General features: G+C 39.1%; 1 protein-coding gene across 1 annotated transcript in view; it reads left to right on the top strand.

Moving 5' to 3' along the window:
• Window positions 1-23942, top strand: part of cntnap2b (contactin associated protein 2b) — a 64832-nt gene that overhangs the window by 11475 nt on the left and 29415 nt on the right. The window contains exons 2-16 of the mRNA XM_044367848.1: window positions 3956-4066; window positions 4323-4516; window positions 4778-4925; window positions 8685-8888; window positions 9064-9248; window positions 9518-9661; window positions 11986-12244; window positions 12376-12525; window positions 17421-17583; window positions 17749-17855; window positions 17945-18064; window positions 18475-18590; window positions 20040-20124; window positions 21287-21443; window positions 22961-23088. Coding sequence (XP_044223783.1) covers window positions 3956-4066; window positions 4323-4516; window positions 4778-4925; window positions 8685-8888; window positions 9064-9248; window positions 9518-9661; window positions 11986-12244; window positions 12376-12525; window positions 17421-17583; window positions 17749-17855; window positions 17945-18064; window positions 18475-18590; window positions 20040-20124; window positions 21287-21443; window positions 22961-23088 — 2271 coding nt within the window. The remainder of the gene's footprint in view (window positions 1-3955; window positions 4067-4322; window positions 4517-4777; window positions 4926-8684; window positions 8889-9063; window positions 9249-9517; window positions 9662-11985; window positions 12245-12375; window positions 12526-17420; window positions 17584-17748; window positions 17856-17944; window positions 18065-18474; window positions 18591-20039; window positions 20125-21286; window positions 21444-22960; window positions 23089-23942) is intronic.

Here is a 23942-nt window from a genome sequence, read left to right as displayed (position 1 = left end):
TACACTGCACATCTGCACATAATTTAAGTATATGTCCATGTCCACTCGTGATTTATGTACTTAAAGTGTGCTATTTTCAAGGTACTAACATTGTACTTAATATACTAATGACATACAGTAGAATTAGAGCAATTAAAAATTCACTGAAATATACTTTACATGCTATTTTGAGACACCATTAAGCTGTAATCAAGTGTGCTTAAATACATATTTTGAAATGTACTTTGTGTGGCGTTTAAGTATAGTTAAATCCACCTTTAGGACAACTATCAATATACTTTTAATATACAATAAATACTATATGTTTATAATTGAAATATGTAAAATAATACATTAGAAGTACAATATGAATGAATTCGAAATTAAGTGTGTCATACGTTTATTATCAAAACATAAACATGCTGACATGAAACTTAATGGTGTCTCAAAATAGCACAGTTGAGCCCAAGGTGCAGTTTAGTATATTTGAAATTGAACTAATTATATGGTACTGGTCAAAAGTTTTGACACGCTTTCTCATTCAAGGGAATGGGAAGGTGTGTCCAAACTTTTGGCTGGTACTGTATATCATTAAAACATTAGTACAAAGGTTCTCAACCTTCTTTAGGCCAGTGCCCCCCTATCCATTATCCTGTTTCCTTACTGCCCCCATCACTTAAAATGTAGACTAATTGTCTTCCCTCAGTATTAATATTGATTATTTTTCTGTGTTATGTCATTAAAAAAGCATGTCATTGGATGCCAAATAACAGATTTGTTTAACTGGGCAGTTGGAATATCATTATCATTAGTTTCCCAGGGAGCAAAAAAGCCATGTGAATAGAAATCAATCAATTCAATTTAATTTTATTTATATAGTGCCAAATCATACCCAACAATTCCTCCATGAGCAAACGGAAGCGGCAAGAAACCTCAAGCAGAACCGTGCTCTAGGTGGCTGGCCATCTGCCTTGACTGGTTGGGTTGAGAAAGAAAGAGGAAAGGGGGGGGGGGGGGGACAGGGAAGCATAATAACAACAATACTAACAATAACAACAATAATAACAATAGAGATGACTAGTAATATAATATAATAACAGCCGGAGAAGGTGTCAATGCCGGACCATGCTGTTATCACTCAGGCTCTGGAGTTGTTGTTTTACAATGCTATCCAGTTGATTAAATAATCATACCTGCAGCAGTCTGGCAGAGACTGTCAAATAAAATCACCAGGTCAAAGGCTAAGCCCACAGGAGTTTTAGTCATGGGTTTAGGGGTCCTCCCCCAAGAAAATTTGATGTTATTTGATTATAAACTATGCATTTTCACATAATTTTGGACTATTATCATTATAATATTCATTTTAAAAAACGCACCATTAAATGGCATTATGTTCCATTAAAAAATAATAATCACAAGACATATGTAAAACAGGCTTATAGTGCATGGATTTGAACAGCGATTTTCTCATCCTCCCATAGTCAGGCTGTAGCCACTAGCCAGTTGTAGGGACGGGTATGGTTAAAATTTTATCTTTATCTTATCCATAGGCCTACACTTATTGGTCGTGTTCTTTATCAACACTTATCGGTTCTTTTAAATTACTAAAAAAGTGTTTATTTTAAATGACCAATTTTTTTTTTTTTAAAGAATGAATTTAGAACAGGATTACAATAGAGTTATATTCTAAATATGACAAATATTGTTTGATTCCATCAGCAAAGTCGCCATATAAATCCTATAATATCTCACTGTTAAAAAATCACAAATGTCAGTAAAATAAATTGTATTTCTAACATTAAAATAATGAGAGAAGTTTAGAAAGAATAAAGAACACAGACATCAGTCACTATCAGGCATTCCTCCTGTCCTCCTCCTTCTGCTGCTGGTTGAGAGGAGGGGCTGTTTGAGCCAGTAGCTAAGTATAGCCAGTAGCTAAGTTTACAGGAATTTGCCAAATTTTAATATATGTTACAAACTAAGCTAAACATAAAACACCGACAAATAGAGCAGAGGAGAGGACAGAGAAGCTAGCGAGACCATAAATGACAGTAAAACGTAGTAGAGACTCAGCATAGTTTCCCCGTGTCTACACAGAAAGCATATTTAGCAGAGCAGCATCAGCGAGAGCTCCCCGAGTCAAGTACAGTGTTGAGTGTAGGTCACCTGCGTTTTGGAAGTGAGCCCAATACACACATTGGAATGTAGTCATGTGTAAAACGGAGGAAAATAGACTTGACAGCATTGTGAAAAAACATAGGAAATCCCTGAAATCTTATAAAAATGTGCATTCAAATGTAGGACTAAACTGGCATTCAAACAGACACACACAAATGCCGCACAAGAACACCTCAGTGCTGCCCCTTTAAAAAATATTGGTTCTAGCGCCCCCCCCTCCGATGTTCTCTGAACGCCCACACTACATTAGTACATTAGTACCAGTGTTACCCCTAGTGTTTCCACGGACCGCCAGGCTAACGAGAACCCCTGCTAGGCCAAAAAAATATTTTTTTCATGCCAAAAATAATGCCAAATACCCATTCATTTGGAAATCAATAGCATTTGGGAGTCTGTGCAGCGCTGTACTGAAACCTGAGTTAACCTCTGTGTTGTTGCCTCGGAAACTCTTGGCAGCATAGCTCCTTTTAAGGAATAGGGCAGTGCGTAACATGTGCGTAGTGAGAGAGCAAGCGACAGAAAAGTGACAGTGAATGCGAGCAGAGCAGAGGAAAAAGTTAGCAATAAGTTGTCTAGTAAAAAGTCTCGTCAGTTGTTTCCCCAAGAGCTGGAAAAGTGAAGGGGGTTAGCTCCAAAATTAGCAAAAATGGGTTAGCCTAACCTGAAGACACTAAATAGAGAACGGAGAAATGTGTGGCTGAGTTCAATCTGTTCCGTATCATCTAACATCTGTTGGCCTGCTAGAATTGCTTTTACCCCCATCCCCATGCAACATAATTTTGCTTAACTGTTGTTCACCAAATTTACTTTGCCTGTAACTTTGCTCAGACCATCAAATCAATAACCATGCAGGAATATGTTTATTCTTACTTTGAGCATTGATAATCCACAAATAAAATCCATTGCAGCAGCTAGCAGAACCTGGAGGTTTCTGTTTTTCAGAGCACGTGGGATGCCGTTCTGGGACTCCAATCTCCGATGACTGTCTTTCTGACTTTCTGACTGACTTTCACTGTGGTGGAGAAAATTGTAGTTCTATTTGTCATCACATCACACAACGCATTAGAGTTACTGTAGAACCTGAGTCCACCAGCATGAAGCAGAATGTCCCCTCAACAGTCACAGGGACGTACCAGCAGTTTCCTATCCAGGTTCAGCCCAGCACCACAAGTCTCTCCTGCTGACTGTCTAATTCCGTCTAATTCACCTGCCGGTTGCAACTACCCCACTTGTTCGGTGCGCCACACTGCTTCCTCACTAGCAAGGGGTCAGGACACAGTGTCTGGGGGACAATGTGGTCCCTGTTTCATGTCCCTGGTTCATGAGAGTAAAGGGGCTGGTGGATAGGCTGTATACATCCCCAGCAGACCCATGGGTGCAGCCTGGCACATTAACTGGGTTAGTTCTTCCACAGAGGGAGGCTCCACGACATTACTTTCAGTCCCACTTGTAGCTGTCACCTTTGCGGATATGTCAGGCTCGCATCCCAGGGGACCTGCACACAACTTAGCCTGGAGTGTCCTGGGGTATTAAGCTAACTCTCTCTGAACGGCAGGGGGCATGTGAGCATACTGTAGGTGCAGTGAACCAGCCCCTCGGTTTGTTGGCAAGATCCCTCAGCAGCTCCCCGGGTTGTTGCTGCCGGCTGAACAGTACATGAACCAAAGTGCTGCACCATTTAAATTTTGACCTGGTGGTGTTAGAGTAATAGTCAGGGAATCACCAAGTCAATTGGCTTCTGCATACTTCATTACTGATAATGTGCTGACCTCTGAATCTGTTTGTGTCTTTGGTTCAGGGAAGTGTGAGGACAGTTTGGCCACTCCTCTCCCCTACAGCTCCTTCACCAGTTCATCAGTGTATGCTCGAGACCATGGAGCTGGTTACGCTAAACTCAATCGGAAACAAGGTATGCCTTTTGTAATGATTTTGTTTGCAAACTATTGACTGCTGCATGGAATGTTGATCCTGGTTTGTGCTGCATCTCTTCCAATATGCAATGCTAGTAGCCACGCAAATGCAAAAAGAGAAGGGTGTACAATAATTTTAAAATGATTTATATAAATTTATGAATATGAATGATGGTGAAAGGAATAGGTTTTGTAAAGACTTCCTTTTCCCTTCATCTCTCACCCTGTCCACGCCTATAACACCCATAAAACCAGGTGCTGGAGGGTGGTCACCCTCGGATACAGACCGTTACCAGTGGTTACAGGTGGACCTGGGTTCACGGAAGCAGGTGGTTGCCGTAGCGACACAGGGTCGCTACAGTAGCTCTGACTGGACCAGCAAATATATGCTGCTTTACAGTGACACACAGAAAAACTGGCGGCCTTATCTACAGGATGGAAACATCTGGGTAAGGAACATTGTATGTTATGTATAGTAATGTCATCTTATCTCATCTAAACCTTTCATCCTTTGAAACCATTAAATGCAATTTACATGAAAAATGACACCATTATGTCATTCACATACTGCTGGATTCAGTGCAACTTAGTCCAGTGACAGTGATGATTTGTCAGAGATGCATGTTAGGGATAAATGTCCATATATAACTTTGAAATTCTCAGTGACCCAATGAAAGGCGTGTACTGGATGTGTTTCAATCTATAATCAGACATTTGAGGGGAACGTGAACAATGATGGTGTGGTTCGCCATGAGCTGCAGCATGCCATTCTGGCTCAGTACATCCGCTTCATCCCACTGGACTGGAGCAGTGAGGGACGCATCGGACTACGTCTGGAGGTCTACGGCTGCTCATACTGTGAGTACAAGTGGGCAAGGGAGGAAAAACCTGAATCCATCAGCCAGCCTACTGTATTCCATTCTACAGTATGTTTCATCAGGGGGTGGGGCTGGGGTGGTGTGTGTGTGTGTGTGTGTGTGTGTGTGTGTATACATATTTTGAATGCATATTTAAAGGTCCTTGCAAATCTGAGAACCCAGTCTCACATTAAAATAGCTACGTTGGCCCACAGCACAAAATGTATTAGTTTCACAATAATGACTCTAAAATTGTGAGATGCCTATGTTTTTTTGACCTTTTGACTTGCTGCTGAAGTATGTTCCTCACTGTCATCATGTTAAGGTTTTCTTTTAATTATATCTTTAATATTTCTAAACACAAAAACACGAAAGTGTCCTTGATAACTCAACAATACGATAGGTTAATATTAAGGCCACCAGTTTTTTCTTTTGATTCTGAGAAATAATGTTATATCTGAAATAAACCAACATCTTTACTTTTTCTTAACATAGATCCTCTAGATGCAGTGTAGTTACTAGATCAGCACTACTAGTTATACTACTAGATACTAGATATTTGATATATTCAGTAGATATATCTTTTTATGACCCTATTTACAACCCTACTTTGCAAACTGGAAGAACTACAATTGTGGTGCTGATTTGTATTAAGCTGCATGGCACGGCTCTAGGGAATTGTAATTTTTTAGAAATATTGGTGTTTTTGCAGGAATTGGAAGTTGTAAATACTGAATTGAGAGTACACTGAGGAGTTTAAGGGGGATGGTAAACACATTTGTGTAATCAGATTTTAAATATCTAATTGTTAAATGGATGAAAATTAATTGTAACCATATTTTACCCATATTTGACAGTGCCCCCAGTTGTTGATTATGCTCACATGATAGCTGAGGTCAAGAGTTTTCTATAACAGTTGGTTCCATGTCTGCAGCCCCTTTTGTTGCTGAATTATAAGCCTTCAAACATTCACTGAGGTCAAGGTTCAAAAGGTCAGTATTTCAAAGCAGGAGTCATGTAGGATCTTCATACTGACATATGTTACTCTCCAGGCTGAGACCTTTCCAACAATGTATTTGGTTTAGCTCTATGACAAAGAATTAATTTTCTCATTTAATGGACCCAAGCCATCCCAGGCCGTTTCAAAGAGCACTTTGAAGGCCCAATATATAGAATAAAGTTTTTTGTTTGTTTTTCTGTTTTTCTTTTTTAGTGGAAATAGTGACACCTTCAGAGATTACAAATCTTCTGAAAATCTGGGGCATTATTACAAGCTTGGAGGAAGGCCTGAAATGCTTGGGTTAGGGTTAGGGTTAGGGTTAGGGTTAGGGTTAGGGTTAGGGTTAGGGTAAGGACTGAAAAGACCAAACCGTTCTCAATGCCAGGTCATCAATTACTGACACATGCATAGGCTACTGTTTACACAACCCTGGAGATTTTCTGTACCTTTATGATTCTTGGTTTTGGGATTTTATATCAGCATGACATACAGTGGCCCATTCAATCAGAATCTGTTTTATTAGCCAATGCAAGGACACAAAGAATGTGTCTTGGTGTTTGCTCCCAAAAAACACAACACAGAAGAGTAAAAATAGACAAAAGTAAGGTAATAATAATAATAATGAATTAAACAAAGTAATATTAAAATTAAATTGAAATTTTAAGAATCTATTTACGGAAATGAATAGTTGTATAATAGTTATGAAATGGGATATAAAACTTGTGAAATATTGACTGTACAAAGGAAATATGGACTGTGCTATGGACAAAGAAATGAAGTGTATGAAATGTATAAAGGTGACAAGAGCAACAATTAAATCTGACATGCACAAATAATTCAATTATGTAACAGTGGAGGCTGAAGCAATGCACAGTCCAAAATCCAGTTTGATGAAATATATGAAAGTGACAAGTGCAGGGATTACATGAGGGAATAAATGTAGTCCAGTTTGATAACCCCGTCTTCATCCCGTTTATATGGCCATAGTACAAGATTTGATACACACACACACACACACGGAGTGATTTATTAGGTGACATGGCTTAATATTAATTGAGAAAGATTCTATGGGCAAAATCCACAATAGGATTGCATGGATTTTGCAACCGCTAAACCTGCACAAATGGGACAAAAAGATAGCATGTAATTCACAAAGCACCTGCAAAGGTTGAAATGCACTGCAAACTGTGCTAGCAAGCCAATAGCGTCATGATGTGCCTGTGCCATTTGCATGTATGAAAATTAGGTAATATTCATACATTCAGTGCAAAATTGCTAAATTAAATTCAGATATAAAATTCACATGCCTAATATTCAAAAGCTATGTTCAAGTTGTTCTATTCCAGTAAGCTCAATTCAGATCTAAAAATTCAAGTCAAGTCTAAAACTCCAACATGCTTTGTCAAATGTAGACGCTAAAAGTAGCTGCTGTGTTTTTGACATGACTAATTCACAAAGCATTTTAGCGCTAAAAGTAGCTTATTAGTCTTAGAGAAGTAAGAGGAAGTCCAGAGGACTCCTAAATCACTAAGACTTGCTCACAAGGTGAATCAGGACTTTGGAAAAATTCAATGATACTGAACTTTGTAAAGTATATTTTGATGGCAGGAATAAGGATTCAATCAATGCACCAAAATATTAAAACAACAGAATAACATCAGAAATTCAGTTTGGCACCTAAGGACTTATGATATTACCGTTGTCTGTCAGAATTACACATCACACCAAAATACACTCTTCACACTTTTGAGAGTTGAAGTGAACATTAACTAATCACCAACTGCAACAAATGCCCCACACATGTCTATCACTGGATTACCTGGTAAAATAGGCTCTACTGTATATTTATCAGATCAATAAGTGAAGATCTTTTTCAGTCAAATGGAAAAAAAAAACATCTCAGTACCAGCATGTAGATGGTATTTGATGTCAGATACAATCTACTGGACAAGTCAGTATTTTACTTTGTTTCATTTATGAAATCTATCTGTACTGTATATCCATCTATCCATCCTGTTCTAATCTATCTAATCACACTGCTATGTGTTCATGACTATTTTCATTAACATTCACTGACACAGCTGTCAGCCAATCACTGTGGAGATAGTAAGTGCATCAATGAAACATGATGTCATCCATAGTGACAGGGTCAACCTCGCCCCTTCTCTTAGATCAGGAGTTCTCTCAGGTCCTAAATTAAATTTGCTCTCAGCAGCTTTGCAAATTGGTCTTAATTTTTAGCGTTACTTAGGAGGAGTCCTAGTGGTAAGACAAGATTCTTTGTGAATATGGCCCCTGGTCTATAGTAAGAGTTTGGATCTGTTCAGGAGTTGATTTACAGATAATTGAAGGTAATGGATCTGTGTGTGTTGAGTTTTTTTGGTGTGGGACAGGTTCAGGTTTGCAAACTGGACCTATGCAGTACTCTAGTTGGGAGATAAAACTTGTTTTTCACTAACATGCTGTTTGTGGCATATACAATGGATAATTGTGTGGTTTTAGCTACTCAGAATGTGTGTCTGATATAGGCCTACTCTGTTTTGGAAGTACCGCAAGGAATCCCCCAACTGTCAGAGCGTATTTCATATCCTGCTTACAGCTATGATGGGCACTGAACAAATTTGGGACACAAAACAACTAATTTCACTTGTGCCAAGAAGCCAGCACAGCAACCAGATTTGACAGTCCTGGATCCCAGCTGAAGATCTCCTCTATTGGCAGAATATATCATTTAGTTTTTGTTTTTGTTTTGTCTCCCAGGGGCAGATGTGATCAGTTTCGACGGCCATGGCATCATCTCATACCGCCTCAGGAGTAAAAAGATGAAGATTGTGAGGGATGTCATCTCTCTGAAGTTTAGAACCACGGCAGGAGATGGGGTGCTGCTCCATGGAGAGGGACAGCAGGGAGACTACATTTCCCTGGAGCTCCGTGGGGCACGACTGCGGCTCAGCATCAACCTAGGTAGGTTTCCATGAAATCTGTGTGATTTCAAGGACAGCAAAAGCACTATTTCCAGTGTTTTCCAGAGGCAGCCTATTCTATTCTGTTGATTTTAAGGACTATTATCTACTGCTAAAAATGACATGATAAACATTGACAATCTGCTCCTGCATTTGTGATGTACTCCTCTTTCCAGGCAGTAACCAGTATGGTTCCATCCAGGGTCACACCTCTGTGACCAGTGGGAGCTTACTGGATGATGACCACTGGCACTCAGTTGTCATAGAGCGTTACCGTAGGAATGTCAACTTCACTCTGGATCACCACGTTCAGCAGTTCAGGACCAATGGAGAGTTTGACCACCTGGACCTGGACTATGAGGTAAAGACTCCCTATGGGTCATACTATCAGGCATTTTCATCATCTTAGCCTCATGTCACTGGGATGTTTGTACTTAAAAACACAAATAGAAAATGAGTATACCATTACTATTAATAAGATAGACAGAAAGAAAATGTATTTAAGCAAATAGATTTGGATTCCAGCTGTAACTGAAAGCTAGTTATGAATTCCTGACAGTGAGTACATGTTGCTCAAAGTAGTAGGACCAATGTTCAGTCCATATTGTCCACTCTGCTGTGTGTCCTCAGATCAGTTTTGGAGGGCTGCCTGTATCAGCAAAGCCAAGCTCAGGAGGCAGACAGAACTTTGTGGGCTGTATGGAGGGAATCACCTACAACGGAGACAACATCACTAACCTGGTCCGCAGGAACAAGGTGGACACCTCCAGCTTTGTAAGACAACTTTCTATGCCTCTGAGTGTGTGTGTGTGTGTGTGTGTGTGTGTGTGTGTGTGTGTGTGCGTGCGCATGTGCCCACTAAGGTGTGCCCGAATACAAATACGTTATTCAGCAAAACACAAATAGTGGGTTTTTAGGAACATTTATTTCGTAATTTCATATGTATAAACTTCATCTTTGCTTGCCACTTGGTGGTAACTATTTCAAAAAGGTGAATATTTCACCTGTAGTGATAGCGATCTGTAACATCAGATACAGGTTCATTACTTGAAACTTCATATGGAACTGTGAACATTGCATCGACTAGTAAAATAAATGTGCTACAAATAACCAGCATCTATTTATTTTACAGTATACACAAAGCCACCTGAAACAGTGTGATTCAAATAGGTCAACACTGAAACTGTCCTCTTCCTGTCACACCAAGCATCATTAATTTGATCCTCCCTCCTGTTACGTGTGTGTTTGTGTGAGTGTGTATGTTTTGTTGACCAGTGTTTTCCTCTGATTAAAATAACAGGATAATACAAACAGTTGTATGATGTCTCAAAACTGCACCTTAGCTCCTTCAGGTTTTGAAAGTAAATGGTATACTTGTCATGATTTACAGCTGGTGCAGGTTGAAATGTGTTCAATTCAGCATTGATTCAGCTGGTAACACACTTTTGGACATCTTGTAATGTTACGAAAAGCTGACTGGGCACATTTGATTTTTGGCTGGACCACAATCAGACTTCATGTGATTAGAAACTACCCCCCCCCCCCCTTCATTTTCCCTTAGGCATCATCACATTCATTCAAATTCATCACGTCTTACATGCCCCCCATGCTGCCCCCCAGCCATTTCAAACCCTTCCTCCAGCCTTTGGGCCACGCCTTCTCATTTAGATGCAGCTTGAAAAGCTAAATGCCAAATGGCAAATGCCTAATGCAAAATGGAAAAGATTAAATTTAAAATGCAAATGCAAAAAAAACAAAAATCTATTTAAGCTTTTAATTTAAGTATTTCCTTTTAAGCTTTTGCGTTTCCCATTTTGGGTTCCATATTTGATGTTTTCCTTTTCTTATTTCCATTGCCATTTTCAATTTCATCTTTACAAATTAAGCTTTCAGTATGAGCATTTCCATTTTAGCTTTTGCATTTTAAATTTCGTTTTTTTCATTGTCACTTTACATTTTCAAATGATCATTTTACATTTTAGCTTTGCTTGTTCAATTTTCTTTTTATTTTTAAGTCTAATTATGGCCTGGTTATTCCTAGTAATGTACGAAAATAATTATCTTTTTAATTTTATGTCTTTTAATTTTCTATTTGGACTTTTAATTTTAATTATGACCAAAAATATCCTTTATATAAAATATGACACTCATGTAGGCTGTTATATCAGTTTAGTGTAGGTGCACTTGCTGTAACTGGATTAACTTGGCAGCCTCTGAATTTGCACCCAATGCTGTCAAAACTTTTATTTATAATTCCCACCACAGCTTCCAGATGAATATTTAATATCCAGGAATTTGCATTATAGATACTACCACTGACTATCCCTGTAACAAATTGGCCACAATTTTGCACACCCAGACACAGTCCAGCCATATACTAGGTTTTGACCTTGTCTAGTTTTAACTAGACAGTATTTGTAGGTAAAAACTCAGGTGGGCACAAACATGAGAAGAATTTAAGTCCAGTATTTACTCTCCTTTTAGCTCTGGTTTGGTCTCCACTAACTCCTGAGAAAAATATCTGTGTCTTAGGCTGCTAAATGCTCCACTTTCTTCACCAGCTAGTTTCTAACTTTGTCTGCCTACTGTTTGGTGCTGGGTGGGTACTGTACAGTGGGTTTATCAGGTTGATCAGAGCAGAGTTTGATAGCTGGAAAACCAAAACAATGAGCTTAACAAGGCTAATACACTCCTTGGAGCTAAGGAGCTGAATTGTTGATCATTTTGTATGGGTTCATCACTACAGGCAACACCTTTCACATTACATATAATCAGTCAATCCATTGTTGATAAAAAGATATTGATTAGTACAGTTATAGAAGTAAGATAAAAGGTCCAGCCATGTGGATAAATATTTGTCAGACAGAGGAACAGAGGAGCAAAATAGAAGTGTGGGGTTATACTTCTCTTTGGTTAAGACTTTGCAAGTCAAGTCTAGATGACTATGTATAACAAGCTTACTGTTCAAAGTTAAGACTCAAAATAAAAAGATTATTGAGTCTGAGCAGTAGTCTATGGTGTAAGTTCTCACCTACAGTCCATGATTGAGATCAGCTACTACTACTTTAATTCTTCTCTGTTTCTTTCTGCCACTGTAGCGTAATCTGACTTTCTCGTGTGCTGAGTCCAACTCCTTCCCGGTCTTCTTCAACTCCACATCCTTCCTGCGGCTGCCAGGTCAGAGTGACAGCGACACTCTGTCAGTCAGTCTGTCTTTCAGGACATGGAACCCCAATGGGCTGCTGATGTTCACAGCACTGGCTGACGGCTGGGTGGAGCTGGGACTGACGGATGGCAAGATCACAGTCTACATGAATGTGACGCAGAAGAAGAACACTCGTATTGACATCTCATCAGGTGAGCTCAATTAGTTCAATTGGTTATCACTTTTAGATTTTTTTAAAATCTTGCTGTTATCCTTAATTATTGTTGTTGTACCAGTTTGATCCTGTTAAAGTTAACTTACTAAAGTGTGTTTTTCCTCTCAGGTTCGGGTCTGAATGATGGACAATGGCACAGTGTCCATCTGAATGCACTGGAGAACTATGCTATGCTGACAGTTGATGGAGACGAGGCATCCACAGTCAGAACAGCCATCCCCATCCAGATCCAGACTGGAGGAACATACTACTTCGGAGGTGATGAACTAAAAAACATAACTAACCATCCAAATAACTTTGCATGTTTCATTAAGTGGAGGCAGTATAGCATATTTTTCTTTTCAGTCAGTGAATCACGTGACCCAATGACATAAATCAGCTTCTTTTAGTTAAGTCAAAGTTTGATTAAAGATCCCCTCCAGACATGTTTGAAGATGTATATAAAATATTATACTTTGAATAATAATTTGTGTCTGATATGTTTTTCCACCAAAAAAAAAAAAAGAATATCTCATAAAATCCTTAAAATGACATCTCCTCGACTTACGGACAACGACCGTAGCAGCTTAACTTCAGAGCTATTCGATCCTTGCTTAAAAAATGTTGTCAATTAAAGGTTTATTTTGATCAAGTGCTATATGAGGTTCACAAGGTGTTGATACTATGCCTAAAGGGAGACAAAAGAGTGTCTGGCACGTTAACGAACAGATTCTGGCAGCTGGAGAAATTGAGGCTAGAAATGAGGAGGAAAACGGCAGCCATTCTGAGGTGGAGGAGCTACAGGCTGCTAATGACATGGCCAGGCTACAGACAATACTTCAGGAACTGAGAGACTTTCGCCACGAAAACGGAGACGCTCTCTGAGAAATAAAAGACAAAAACCGAATTTCAGCAGCGGAAGAAAGAGTACAGGGAATGGAAGACGCTATGATGGAGCTGTTGAAACGACAGGTGAAACTGGAAGCTAGGCTAACTGACCAAGAAGGGAGGTCAAGAAGGGACAACATAAGAATCCATGGTATAGTGGAAGGCATGACAGTGTTTGTGGAAAACTTATGAAAAGAGAACTTGGGAATTCCTGATACAGCTGATCTCAGGGTTGAAAGAGCACATTGGGCCCTGGGACTGAGGCCGCCATCACAGACCCCCCGCGCTCCATAGTAGTCAAGTTTGTGAGTTTCAGAACTTAAGGAAACATATTAAAGTTGGCCTAGCAGAAAAGGGGCTTTGTATATCTGGAACAAAAGGTGATTTTGGACCAAAACTATGCCCCAGATGTCTTCAGGAAGTGAAGACAGTGCTGAGGGAAAATAAAGTGCATTTCTAAACACTATTCCCGGCTAAACTGAGGGTATTCTACGAGGGAGAGATGTGTGTGTACAACTCAGCAGAGGAGACCACCAAAGACATGGGGAGGAGAGGTCTTCCAGTGATGGTATACAAACCCCCAGCGAACTGGACTGACAGAAACAAAAAACAGATGTGGCATACAGCCAGAGCTTCAAAAGGAAAAGAACAACATACGAAACAACACAACCGGGATATAAAAAGAAGCTGGTTGCTTTCATAAGGGAATAACATGTGGCCATGACTGTGCCAAATGCTTGATCCACACTACACTTAGGTAACATCCTTTTTCATTTGTAAAGTTAACTGTCCAAGATGACAGCAACCGAGACTAAGGAGCTGTGGTAAAATACACGGCGACGTAACACTACACAGATGTCTCCCTAACAACAGGTTAATGATGCTGTCCTCTACAGACAGGTGATTGGGACTTGAATAGTTAGACAAGAGAAATTAAACAAATTAGAGCTGGAATTGGTTAATCTAGAAAGGAAAAATAAAGACAGAACCAAAGTAAGCACTAACCAACAGATCAAGGTAATAAAAGATCAAATAAATGAGATATACTCTTTAGATTTTCAGAAAGAATTGACATTTATGAAACAAAAATACTACGAAATAAGTAATACATCAGCTTAACTCCTGGCTTATAAATTAAAGAAGCAACAAATGGAGAGATTAATATACAAAAAAGACCCAACACCTAAACACATGAAACATAAAAATCAGTTTGGACCAAACAGGCTTCATTAGACAAAGGCAAACCCAGGACAATATCAGACATCCACTGCATTTAATCAATCATATAAAAAAGAACAATGAGGAAGCTGTTACACTAGGGTTACATGCAGAAAAAGCTTTTGACTCCGTAGACTGGCCTTTTCTGTACAAAGTATTATACTGGTTCCATTTTCATGAAAAATTTAAGACAACACAAGTATTATACAGTAAACCAACAGCTAAGATAAGGATAAACGGTGGATTTTCAGGCACTTCTGAGTTAGAACGGGGATGCTCACAAGGTTGCCCCATGTCCCCGATCTTATTTGCGAAGATCAAAGAAACATTCAAAGAAAGAAGATCAAAAAATAGCGCTATTTGCAGACAACATTTTAGTATACCTGGGGCACCCGAATACCTCCCTCCCAGAACTGACCAGAGTTTTAACAGTGTTTCTCCTAGAATTTTTTTCAGGACTGGTGGTACGCACTGAAAAAACCTTAAAGGGACGAGACACTTGGGATAGCATATTTGCGTGGTCAGCTTCGGACAGGTGGCGCAAGCAGGCGGTCTGCAGTTTATATTTGCATTCAAATTTTTGTTTGCTCAGTATATTCAAGACTTAAAACAAAGTGGTCACAAAGAGAGGATGACCTAATAAGCTGCATTTATTGCATAAAAGTAAGTTGCCCCTCTCTCTTCTTCCCCATCTGTATTTTTGCTTGACTCCAGAGTTTTGGAGTAAAACGTTGATATATTTGTTTGTCCGTCACCTGCATTAGAGTTTTTTCTCTTATAGGTGGTGCCATGCTCACGTTAGCTAACCTGCATCCCATATGCTTTCTCTTGGCAGTAATTTAAAGGGACTCTGATAGCACTGGCACTCGCATCACATCAAGAGTTTCCCAGGCAATGACACAGAGGTTGACTCATGTTTCAGAACAGTGTCGCACAGAGGCTCCCAAACACTATTGATTATTGATTTCCAAATGAATGGATATTTGGCGTTATTTTTGGCATTCAGAAAAATATTTTTTTGGCCTGGTGGAGGTTCTCGTTGGCCCACCGGGGAACACTGTATTAATAGAATATGGTTCCTTATCAGGATACAGACTAAATGCCCACAAATCCCAGGTTTTGACATTCAACTACATCCCAACTCAAGCGATTAGGTACTTGGGAGTGAACGTTCCCAGAAACCTTGACAAAATTGTAGCAATAAACTATGAGCCCTTGATCTCCAAGATTAAATCTGATTTGACAAAATAGAATCTGTTGCCCTTCCTAGGATTAGCACAGAGAGTAGAAGCAAAAGAAATGAACATATTACCAAGACTTTTATACTTGTTTCAAACCATTCCAGCCAAACTCCTAAATGAAAAATTCCTAGAATTGGACAAAATGATTTCGAGATTTATTTGGCAGGGAAAGAGGCCTAGGATCAGGTTTAATACTCTGCAGTTCTCTAAAGAAAAAGGAGGTCTCTCCCTTCCAAACATTAAAAATTACTGCCAAGCAGCGCCGATAAGAACACTAATCTACATATGTAACCTGTCTTAAACAGTAAAGTGGAAAGAGATAGAATGCCAGATATCAAATGTCATACTACTGCAAGCTATAATAGGCGACAGTGCACTCTGCACATATGTTAGAGAGGCTAACCCAGGGATAAAGATATCACTCAAAATTTGGTTTAATGTGATGAAAGAAAACCAGACTAAAGAACCTTACCATCTGATAAGGTGGATAGCCTATGACTCAGATTTTATACCCAACAAGACAGATGCTAGATTTAAAAAATGTGCTGAAAATGGACTGGCAAAATAGAGTGACCTCTATACAAGAGGAACACTGAGAAACTTCCAGGAACTAAAAGATCACCATGGATTAAGAAATGAAGATTTCTATAGATTCTTACAGCTTAGATATTACATCGAGAGAACATTAAGAAAGGAGGACTTAAACAAGAAGAATTCAGGGCTTTTAAAGGTCTTCCTAATGGGATATAAATCCGACCCAGGTCATAGAAATATTTCCAAGTTATATAATGGGCTACAAGACTTAAAGGGAGAAGACACAACATATATAAAGGAAGAAGTGGGAAAAGTAAGGTAATTTTACATTACAAGAGGGAATGTGGGAAAGATTAAACCAACAACAATGGAAAAGTACATCAGATCATTCCTGGAGAGACTTTGGATGGAAGAATATGATAGGGATCTTCAAAACGCCAGCACAAAAGAGTTTTTTAAACACAGACACTTCACGTTGGAGAGCCTGTGGGGAAGACAAAGCAAACCATTATCGTGTGATCTAGGGTTGTCCACTACTCCTGCAATATTGGGAAAAAGTTAAGCCTATTATGGAGAAGGTACTGAAAATGACAATCCTGTTTTCATTTGAAACATTGTACCTAGGTATGAGGCCGGACACAGTTAATGGTTTTGAAAATAAATATATGTTCAATATATTGATAACAGCAAGCAAATAAGCTCTCACAAGAAAATGGTTTAGAACAGAAGTGTAAAATGAAAGTATCAGGCAGAAACACATTTGTCTGCGATTGACATGCTTTAACAGTGAAATCTGTGAGTACAGGTCATTGCATGGAAATACCTGTATGTTTTTGGGGAGTATGGCAGTATTTTCAGAATTTCAAACTTTGGATTTGAGTGAGCTTATTCTTATTATGACCGTCATGTGTCTGTAATGACGAACTGATTGGCTTTGAATCAGTCTACATTTCGTAGACTGATTCCATCCAGCATTTTTAGACTCGACATATTTAAATGTGACTAAATGTGACTATTAAATAAAAAAGCAAAGGATTCTTCATTTCCCCCACCAGGACATTGTTCTTGGCAGTGTGGAGAAGGCTTTGAAACAATATTTAGACCTTTACGGTGAAAAATACAATTTACAGAAAATATAGCCTACTTGATCTGTTAACTGAATAAATTAAATGTAAAAAAAATGGGAATGGGGATGACAGGGAGTGAAAGAAAGATTCAGCAGAGATAAACTGTGCTAGGTCATTTCTCTAGTGGTTGTAATAATTACCTTTGACCTCTTCTGATTGTCTCCAGGCTACTTCCTGCACACTAACTCCCGGTCACTTCAGCGCTCCTTCCAGGGCTGCATGCAGATGATCCACATAGACGACCATCTAGCTGACCTCAGGGCTGTGGAACAGGGCCTCATTGGAACCTTTGAAAATGTCAGCCTGGATATGTGTGCCATTATAGACAGGTATCCAACTGAGTCAGAATTATACGTGCAGAATGTTATACACTCAGGAAGTGAAAGTACAGGGTAACAATGCTGTTCCCTCACAGCAAATATTCTGGGTTGGAAATTTGTCCCTGCTGTGTTTTCATGAGTTTCCTTCCACTGTCCAAATGTGTACCATATCAGGTGTGTCCCTAACCACTGTGAGCATGGTGGTCTCTGTTCTCAGACGTGGGATACATTCAGCTGCAACTGTAGCAGCACTGGATACACTGGAGCTACCTGCCATACATGTAAGTATGCACGCGCACACACACACACACACACACACACCTCTGTATGTGCTTTGTGTCTGCTGAGCTGTGTTGTGTCTCCTCTGTAGCAATGTTTCAGCAGTCCTGTGAGGAGTACAAACACCTCGGTAAGAGCTCAGGGAGCTACTGGATAGACCCAGATGGCAGTGGATCTATCGCCCCCTTCAGAGTCAGCTGTGACATGACAGGTGAGACATCACAGTGAGAAGGGTGTGGGTCAACAATCTGTTTAATTTTGACTGTGACTCTGTGTATTTCCCATAATATCTTTTATTAATGCTTGCTCCAGAATTTTGCACATACGTGAGCTCTACTTTCAACACTTATCTTCAGGGACTACACTTATTACACTTATTACACCCACAAAATGTCTTCCCATGTTTGTAAATCAGTCAAAACATAATTGTGTTTGTGAATGTTACAGTAGCTATTGTGGTATGGAAACATGTATCTGTCATTCTGTTTCATATAGAATAACATATAACCGTATATATTGTGTAAGTTATTAAGCATCTGCTAACATACTGTATAGTGCAGGTCAATCTTTGCTAAAGAGTGTGTGGAGAGTATTATAGAATGTTTTCTTTCTTTCTTTTAGAGGAGAAGGTTTGGACCACGCTGAAGAACAATCTGTCTCCTCAGACGTCAGTCACCAGTGCAGACCAGGAGGGGAAGGCAGTGCTGCAGATCACTTACAATGTGACTGATGAACAGGTACACCATGACCACATATTTAATTGATGTTCACCTGCTGTGCACTTTGCTTGGTTGTGTTATGTTTGGTCAGATTGGTTTTTTGTTGTGTTGCTTTGGTAATAATGGGATACATGCGCAAGTTGAAGTAAATGAAATGTACATTTAAAGGTCCAGTGTGTAGGATTTTGTGGCATCCAACGGTGAGGTTGCAGATTGCAACCAACTGATGCCACCAACCCCCAACCGCAATCAGTATTTTACCATACTGTGGGGGCACCTTAGAGGGCATTTTATCATACTGTGGGGGCACCTTCAAGGGCACTTTATCATACTGTGGGGGCACCTTAAAGGGCACTTTATCATACTGCGGGGGCACCTTAAAGGGTATTTTATCATACTGCGGGGGCACCTTAAAGGGCATTTTATCATACTGTGGGGGCACCTCAGAGGGCATTTTATCATACTGTGTGGGCACCTTAGAGGGCACTTTATCATAGTGCGAGGACACCTTAGAGGGTATTTTACCAAACCGTGTAAAATACCCTTTTACCATACCCCCCCCAAACCCACCAGTGTTTTCAGGTCATTATACATTGATTAAAACATACTTATGAATATTATATTCCATTTCTGCCAAGTCCGTTCTGCTAGATGCCACTAAATTCTACACACTGCACCTTTAAGTTAAAACAGAGTGAATGGAGGTGACATAAACATGACAATTCCACAGGCCACTAATATCACATAATGGCCACAGCACTAAATTTCCATTTCCATTAATACAACAAAAGAGTCATGTCATATTCACCAGTCTGCAGTCTACTGCCTTCAGTTTCTTATTTAACAATAGTGTTTTTAGTTACTAGTTATTTCCAATCACTTCTTTGTTTATTTTCTATCGATGTTAAATTATTGTCAATCTATCTAGTCTAATCCAGTCTAATCTGTGATCGGGGAAACTTTAACAGGTTTAGTCCAACACTGAAAAAATTATGAAATGATATTATATACAGTACCAGTCAAAAGTTAGGACACACTTTCTCATTCAAGAGAATGGGCAAATGTATCCAAACTTTTGACTGGCACTGTAGGTACACATTAAACCTTGACATTTTGCACAAATTCAATGCCATTCAATCACTGACATAATCAATAATCAAATAGAGAAACAGTATTTTAGGCCACAGTGATGCTGGTGGGCCAAGTGCACTTGTGCCAGTCAACAGCTGACTGTCAACATCGAGGGGATTATGAAGTGTAGCATGTGAAACTCTATGTATCAATATATCATGTTTAGATGGTTAAGTAGGTATCATGAAATAAAGAGAAGGTGTCTTGATATGACAAAATGACGTGATAATTGTCATAACAAGAAAAGTTTCTTGTTAAAATAATTTGGTTTTGTCAATAATGGATGTCATAATAACATGAAAAATGACTCATTATGGTGTGTGCATATGTGTCCAGGTGCTGTCAGTCACCAGCACTGCTGAGAAGTGTGAACAGTATGTAGCGTATGCCTGCCGAATGTCTCGTCTGCTCAACTCTCCTGGTAAAGTATCCATCAGAACTGGATCTCATCAGCAGACAGAAGTATTACATTTACTTATGTACTTTACTTAAGTACAATTTTAAAGTACTTTTATCTCCACTACATTTATTTTACAGCTATAGTTAACACTTACTTTTCAGATTAAGATTGCATATAAAGCACATATAAAAGACATTAAACCAGAGACATTAAGACATTAAACCAGTTTAGTCGTTGACATTTATTTGTCAGGGAACATATATGAAAGAAAACATTTATCTCATGTAGGGAAAGAGATGTATTGTACCAGATTTAGCTAGCTAAGTTCCATCTGCAGTCCCTTTGCAGGTAGACCCAAACACTAATTCAACTAATACAATTCGTAAAAATACAATAAAAATGAATACTAAATTCAAACGTAGATACTGCTGCAGTTTCCTATCCAAGACTTTCAAGGCTTATTTATAAAGTAACATAATTGGTGTTAATGCTATCTTGTTTGCCTTAGACTAGCATGAAATTTTGACAGTATTTAATGTCATTTACAAATTTTTTGATCATGTACATAAAGTATATTTCTTGTGCTTATTAGTGACATATATGCTTACGGTTTTCCCAATATTCAACACAAGACATGAAAATTCAAGCCAATTTGCAACTTATTTCTTTCTTAGCAGCCTCTGCAGCTAAAATAGCAGTTTCTGGTTCTCTCAAGTGTTGGACATATTAGAGAAAAATCACCCCCCCAAAAATCCCCCAAAAGTCTTGAGTTTTGAAAAATATTTGTATATTCATAGATCCTGCATTCTGGATGGAATACATTTTATTTTAATCATTTTTAACCATGTAATTGAACATTTTTATGCAAAACCCATGTCAGACACAAATTAATATTCAAGCAGTATTTTTCAATGATTTAAAACATGTCTGGAGGGGATATTTAAATATATTCTTTTTGAGGTTCATGTGTGCCATATAAACCAAATTTGAATATGAATATGTTAAATAAGTTGAATATGTCAACACATATTTCAAACTCTATAGATTTCACAACTATCCCCAACTATCTGTTTATCTTATTATTATCCTGTTGTTACCAATCGCATTAGAGCATTTAAAACCCACATATTGATCTAACTAAAGTGAAAGTAAACTGGCTGTATGTTGTTGGTGTGACTTCCAGGTGGCGTACCGTTTAGCTGGTGGGTAGGAAGAGCCAATGAAAGACATTTTTATTGGGGGGGTTCAGGACCAGGGATACAGAAGTGTTCCTGTGGTATCGAACACAATTGCACTGACCCCAAACACTACTGCAACTGTGACGCTGACCTGCGCACCTGGTGAGTGGACCACTGTTCAATGAGCAGGTTCTTACTTTTCACTAGTTAAGTTTCTACATTTACATTTGAATGTAGTCCTTACCCTCACTAATCTGCACTGATATCATCAATGCTTTGGCTAATTAAACTCACTACATCATATCACTACATGACTCCTCTATCCAATCAATGTAAAACAAGAATGTCAGTGAAATCTGTTTTATTCCTTTTCATCCATTGTATGTATGTTGTTTGTTTCCAATGTACCAATGTCCGAAATGCTAATACTACACAAAATTCAATCCAGCTTTTAAATGGACTATATAAGTGGAATTAAAAGCAAAGGCAAACAAAACAAACGAAATGACTGTCCATTTTAAACATCCATTACATCTTGCAACACTTTTTCTTGTTTCAGCTTTGACTCACTGTGTGTAAGTTTGCTTCTGACAAGGGCGGACCACTGGATGAAAAGCACATTATCATGCTTTTCTTAATGTTTGCTTTTAGAAATCTGTTTTCTAACCATTTTGCCATAGATAGAAACTGAGGAGATAGTTCTACTAAATCAGTATCACTATAACAGTATTGTCTGCATAGATAATTCTGGTCATTTATATATAAATGGAAGTGTACCAAGGAGAGAACCATGTGGAACTCTCTGAGAAAGATGATTTCTCATTAGTAATAATAACACACTGTTCCCAGATACAAAGATAAGCTTTGAACCATTGTTAAGTTTTGTCAGATGTTAAATTTGGAATGTTTATAAAGGAAGGCAAAGGTCTCAATTTACCAGTTGGTCTATGTCCCAACCCTCACCTATGGTCACAAGCTTTGGGTAGTGACTGAAAGAATGAGTTTCTTCCGGAGAGTGTCTGGGTTCAGTCTTAGAGATAGGCTGATGAGCTCGGCAATCCAAGGGAAGCTAAGAGTATAGCCGCTTCTCCTTCCTATCAAAAGTAACCAGCTGAGGTGGTTTGGGCATGTGGTTAGGATGCCTCCTGGATGCCCCCCTCTGTAGTTGTTCCAGGCACATCCAACTGGTAGGAGACCCCAGGGCAGACCCAGAACATACTGGATGGACTACATATCTCTTCTGGCCTGGGAATGCCTTGAGATCCCCCAGGAGGAGGTGGAGGGTGTTGCTGGGGTGAAGGATGTGTGGGTTTTCTTATTCAGTCTGATCCCACCACGACCCGGTCCCAGATATGTGGCGGAAAATGGATGGATGGATGGATAGAGTTAATAAAGGGGAGTATTAGGGTTCAACATGTCAACTGCCCAGAAAAACCCACCCCATCACCCTATCAATTAAGGATTTATGTTCTACCAAAAAGCAATCATCATGCTCTCTATGTTTGCTTCCAAATTAGTGGTTATAGTTCTGAATAAAGTTTATTTGGACATATATGTGAAATCTTTGTGATTGGCTGCTGTAATGCTTGTAAAACTGCTTAAGATATTGTCTAGTTTAATATGTTATATGTTCTGGACATGACTTACATGTGTCTGTGTGTGTGTGTGTGTGTGTGCAGGAGGGAGGATGCAGGCCTGTTGGTGTATAAAGACCATTTACCAGTCAGTCAGGTTGTGGTCGGTGATACAAGCAGAGCTGGATCTGAAGCCAAACTAACAATAGGGCCGCTCAGATGCCATGGGGACCGTGAGTCAATATCTCATACACACACAGACACAAACACACACACACACAATGTTACAATTTTATTTGGCAGACGCTTTTATCCAAAGCAACATACACGAGTTAATACGACACAAGCAAGTATCTAGTCAGGAGAGGATAACACAAGTGCCATAAAGTTAAGTTCAGGCAGTGCATAGAGGCCATGCATAGAGTGCACAGAAACGGATAATGATTTTATTTTTTTATTTTATTTTATTTTATAAGGCCATCAGGTGCGGAGGTGTTCGCAAAAGAGCTAGGTCTGTTGTAAATTCCCCATCTTTCACAAGCAAGTGGTAGTAATACATAAGGTACAGTTTAGGAATTTGGTCAGGCAGTGACTAAGACAACTAAGGGGGCCTTCTGGGGGGTCCTTTGTATGCAGTCTGCTCATAGACTGTAAAAAATATGGAAGTAGTCACCATGACATCACTCATTGGTTTGCGAACTGCCGTTTTTAGGCCTTGAGTTTAGTGATTTGACCATTGCCATCTTGGATTTGACCATTGCCATGTTTGATTTTTAGGGCCAGAAGTGACCATATTTGGATGAGAGGGTGGAGGTGACCATAGCGCTAACTGCTAGCTTGGTTAAAACAGTGCATTTACAATCTATGGTTAACAGTGATAACGCTAATGCTAATGCTAATTTCTGCTAGCGCAAAACAGGCCTAAAACCATTAAAACAAAATGTACTCGCTGGAAAAACTGAACATCTGACTCCTTAGAGGATCTTTTACCACAACCAAATGCTGGACAAGACTTTTTTAGATCATGATATACTGAAGAAGACTCAAAACTAGTGATTAAGACCATAAACTCATTAGGAAAGTGTTT

Source organism: Thunnus albacares, chromosome 12 (genome assembly GCF_914725855.1).
Source record: "Thunnus albacares chromosome 12, fThuAlb1.1, whole genome shotgun sequence".
NCBI classification, from domain to species: domain Eukaryota; kingdom Metazoa; phylum Chordata; class Actinopteri; order Scombriformes; family Scombridae; genus Thunnus; species Thunnus albacares.
This window is presented reverse-complemented; position numbering and strand designations above follow the sequence as displayed.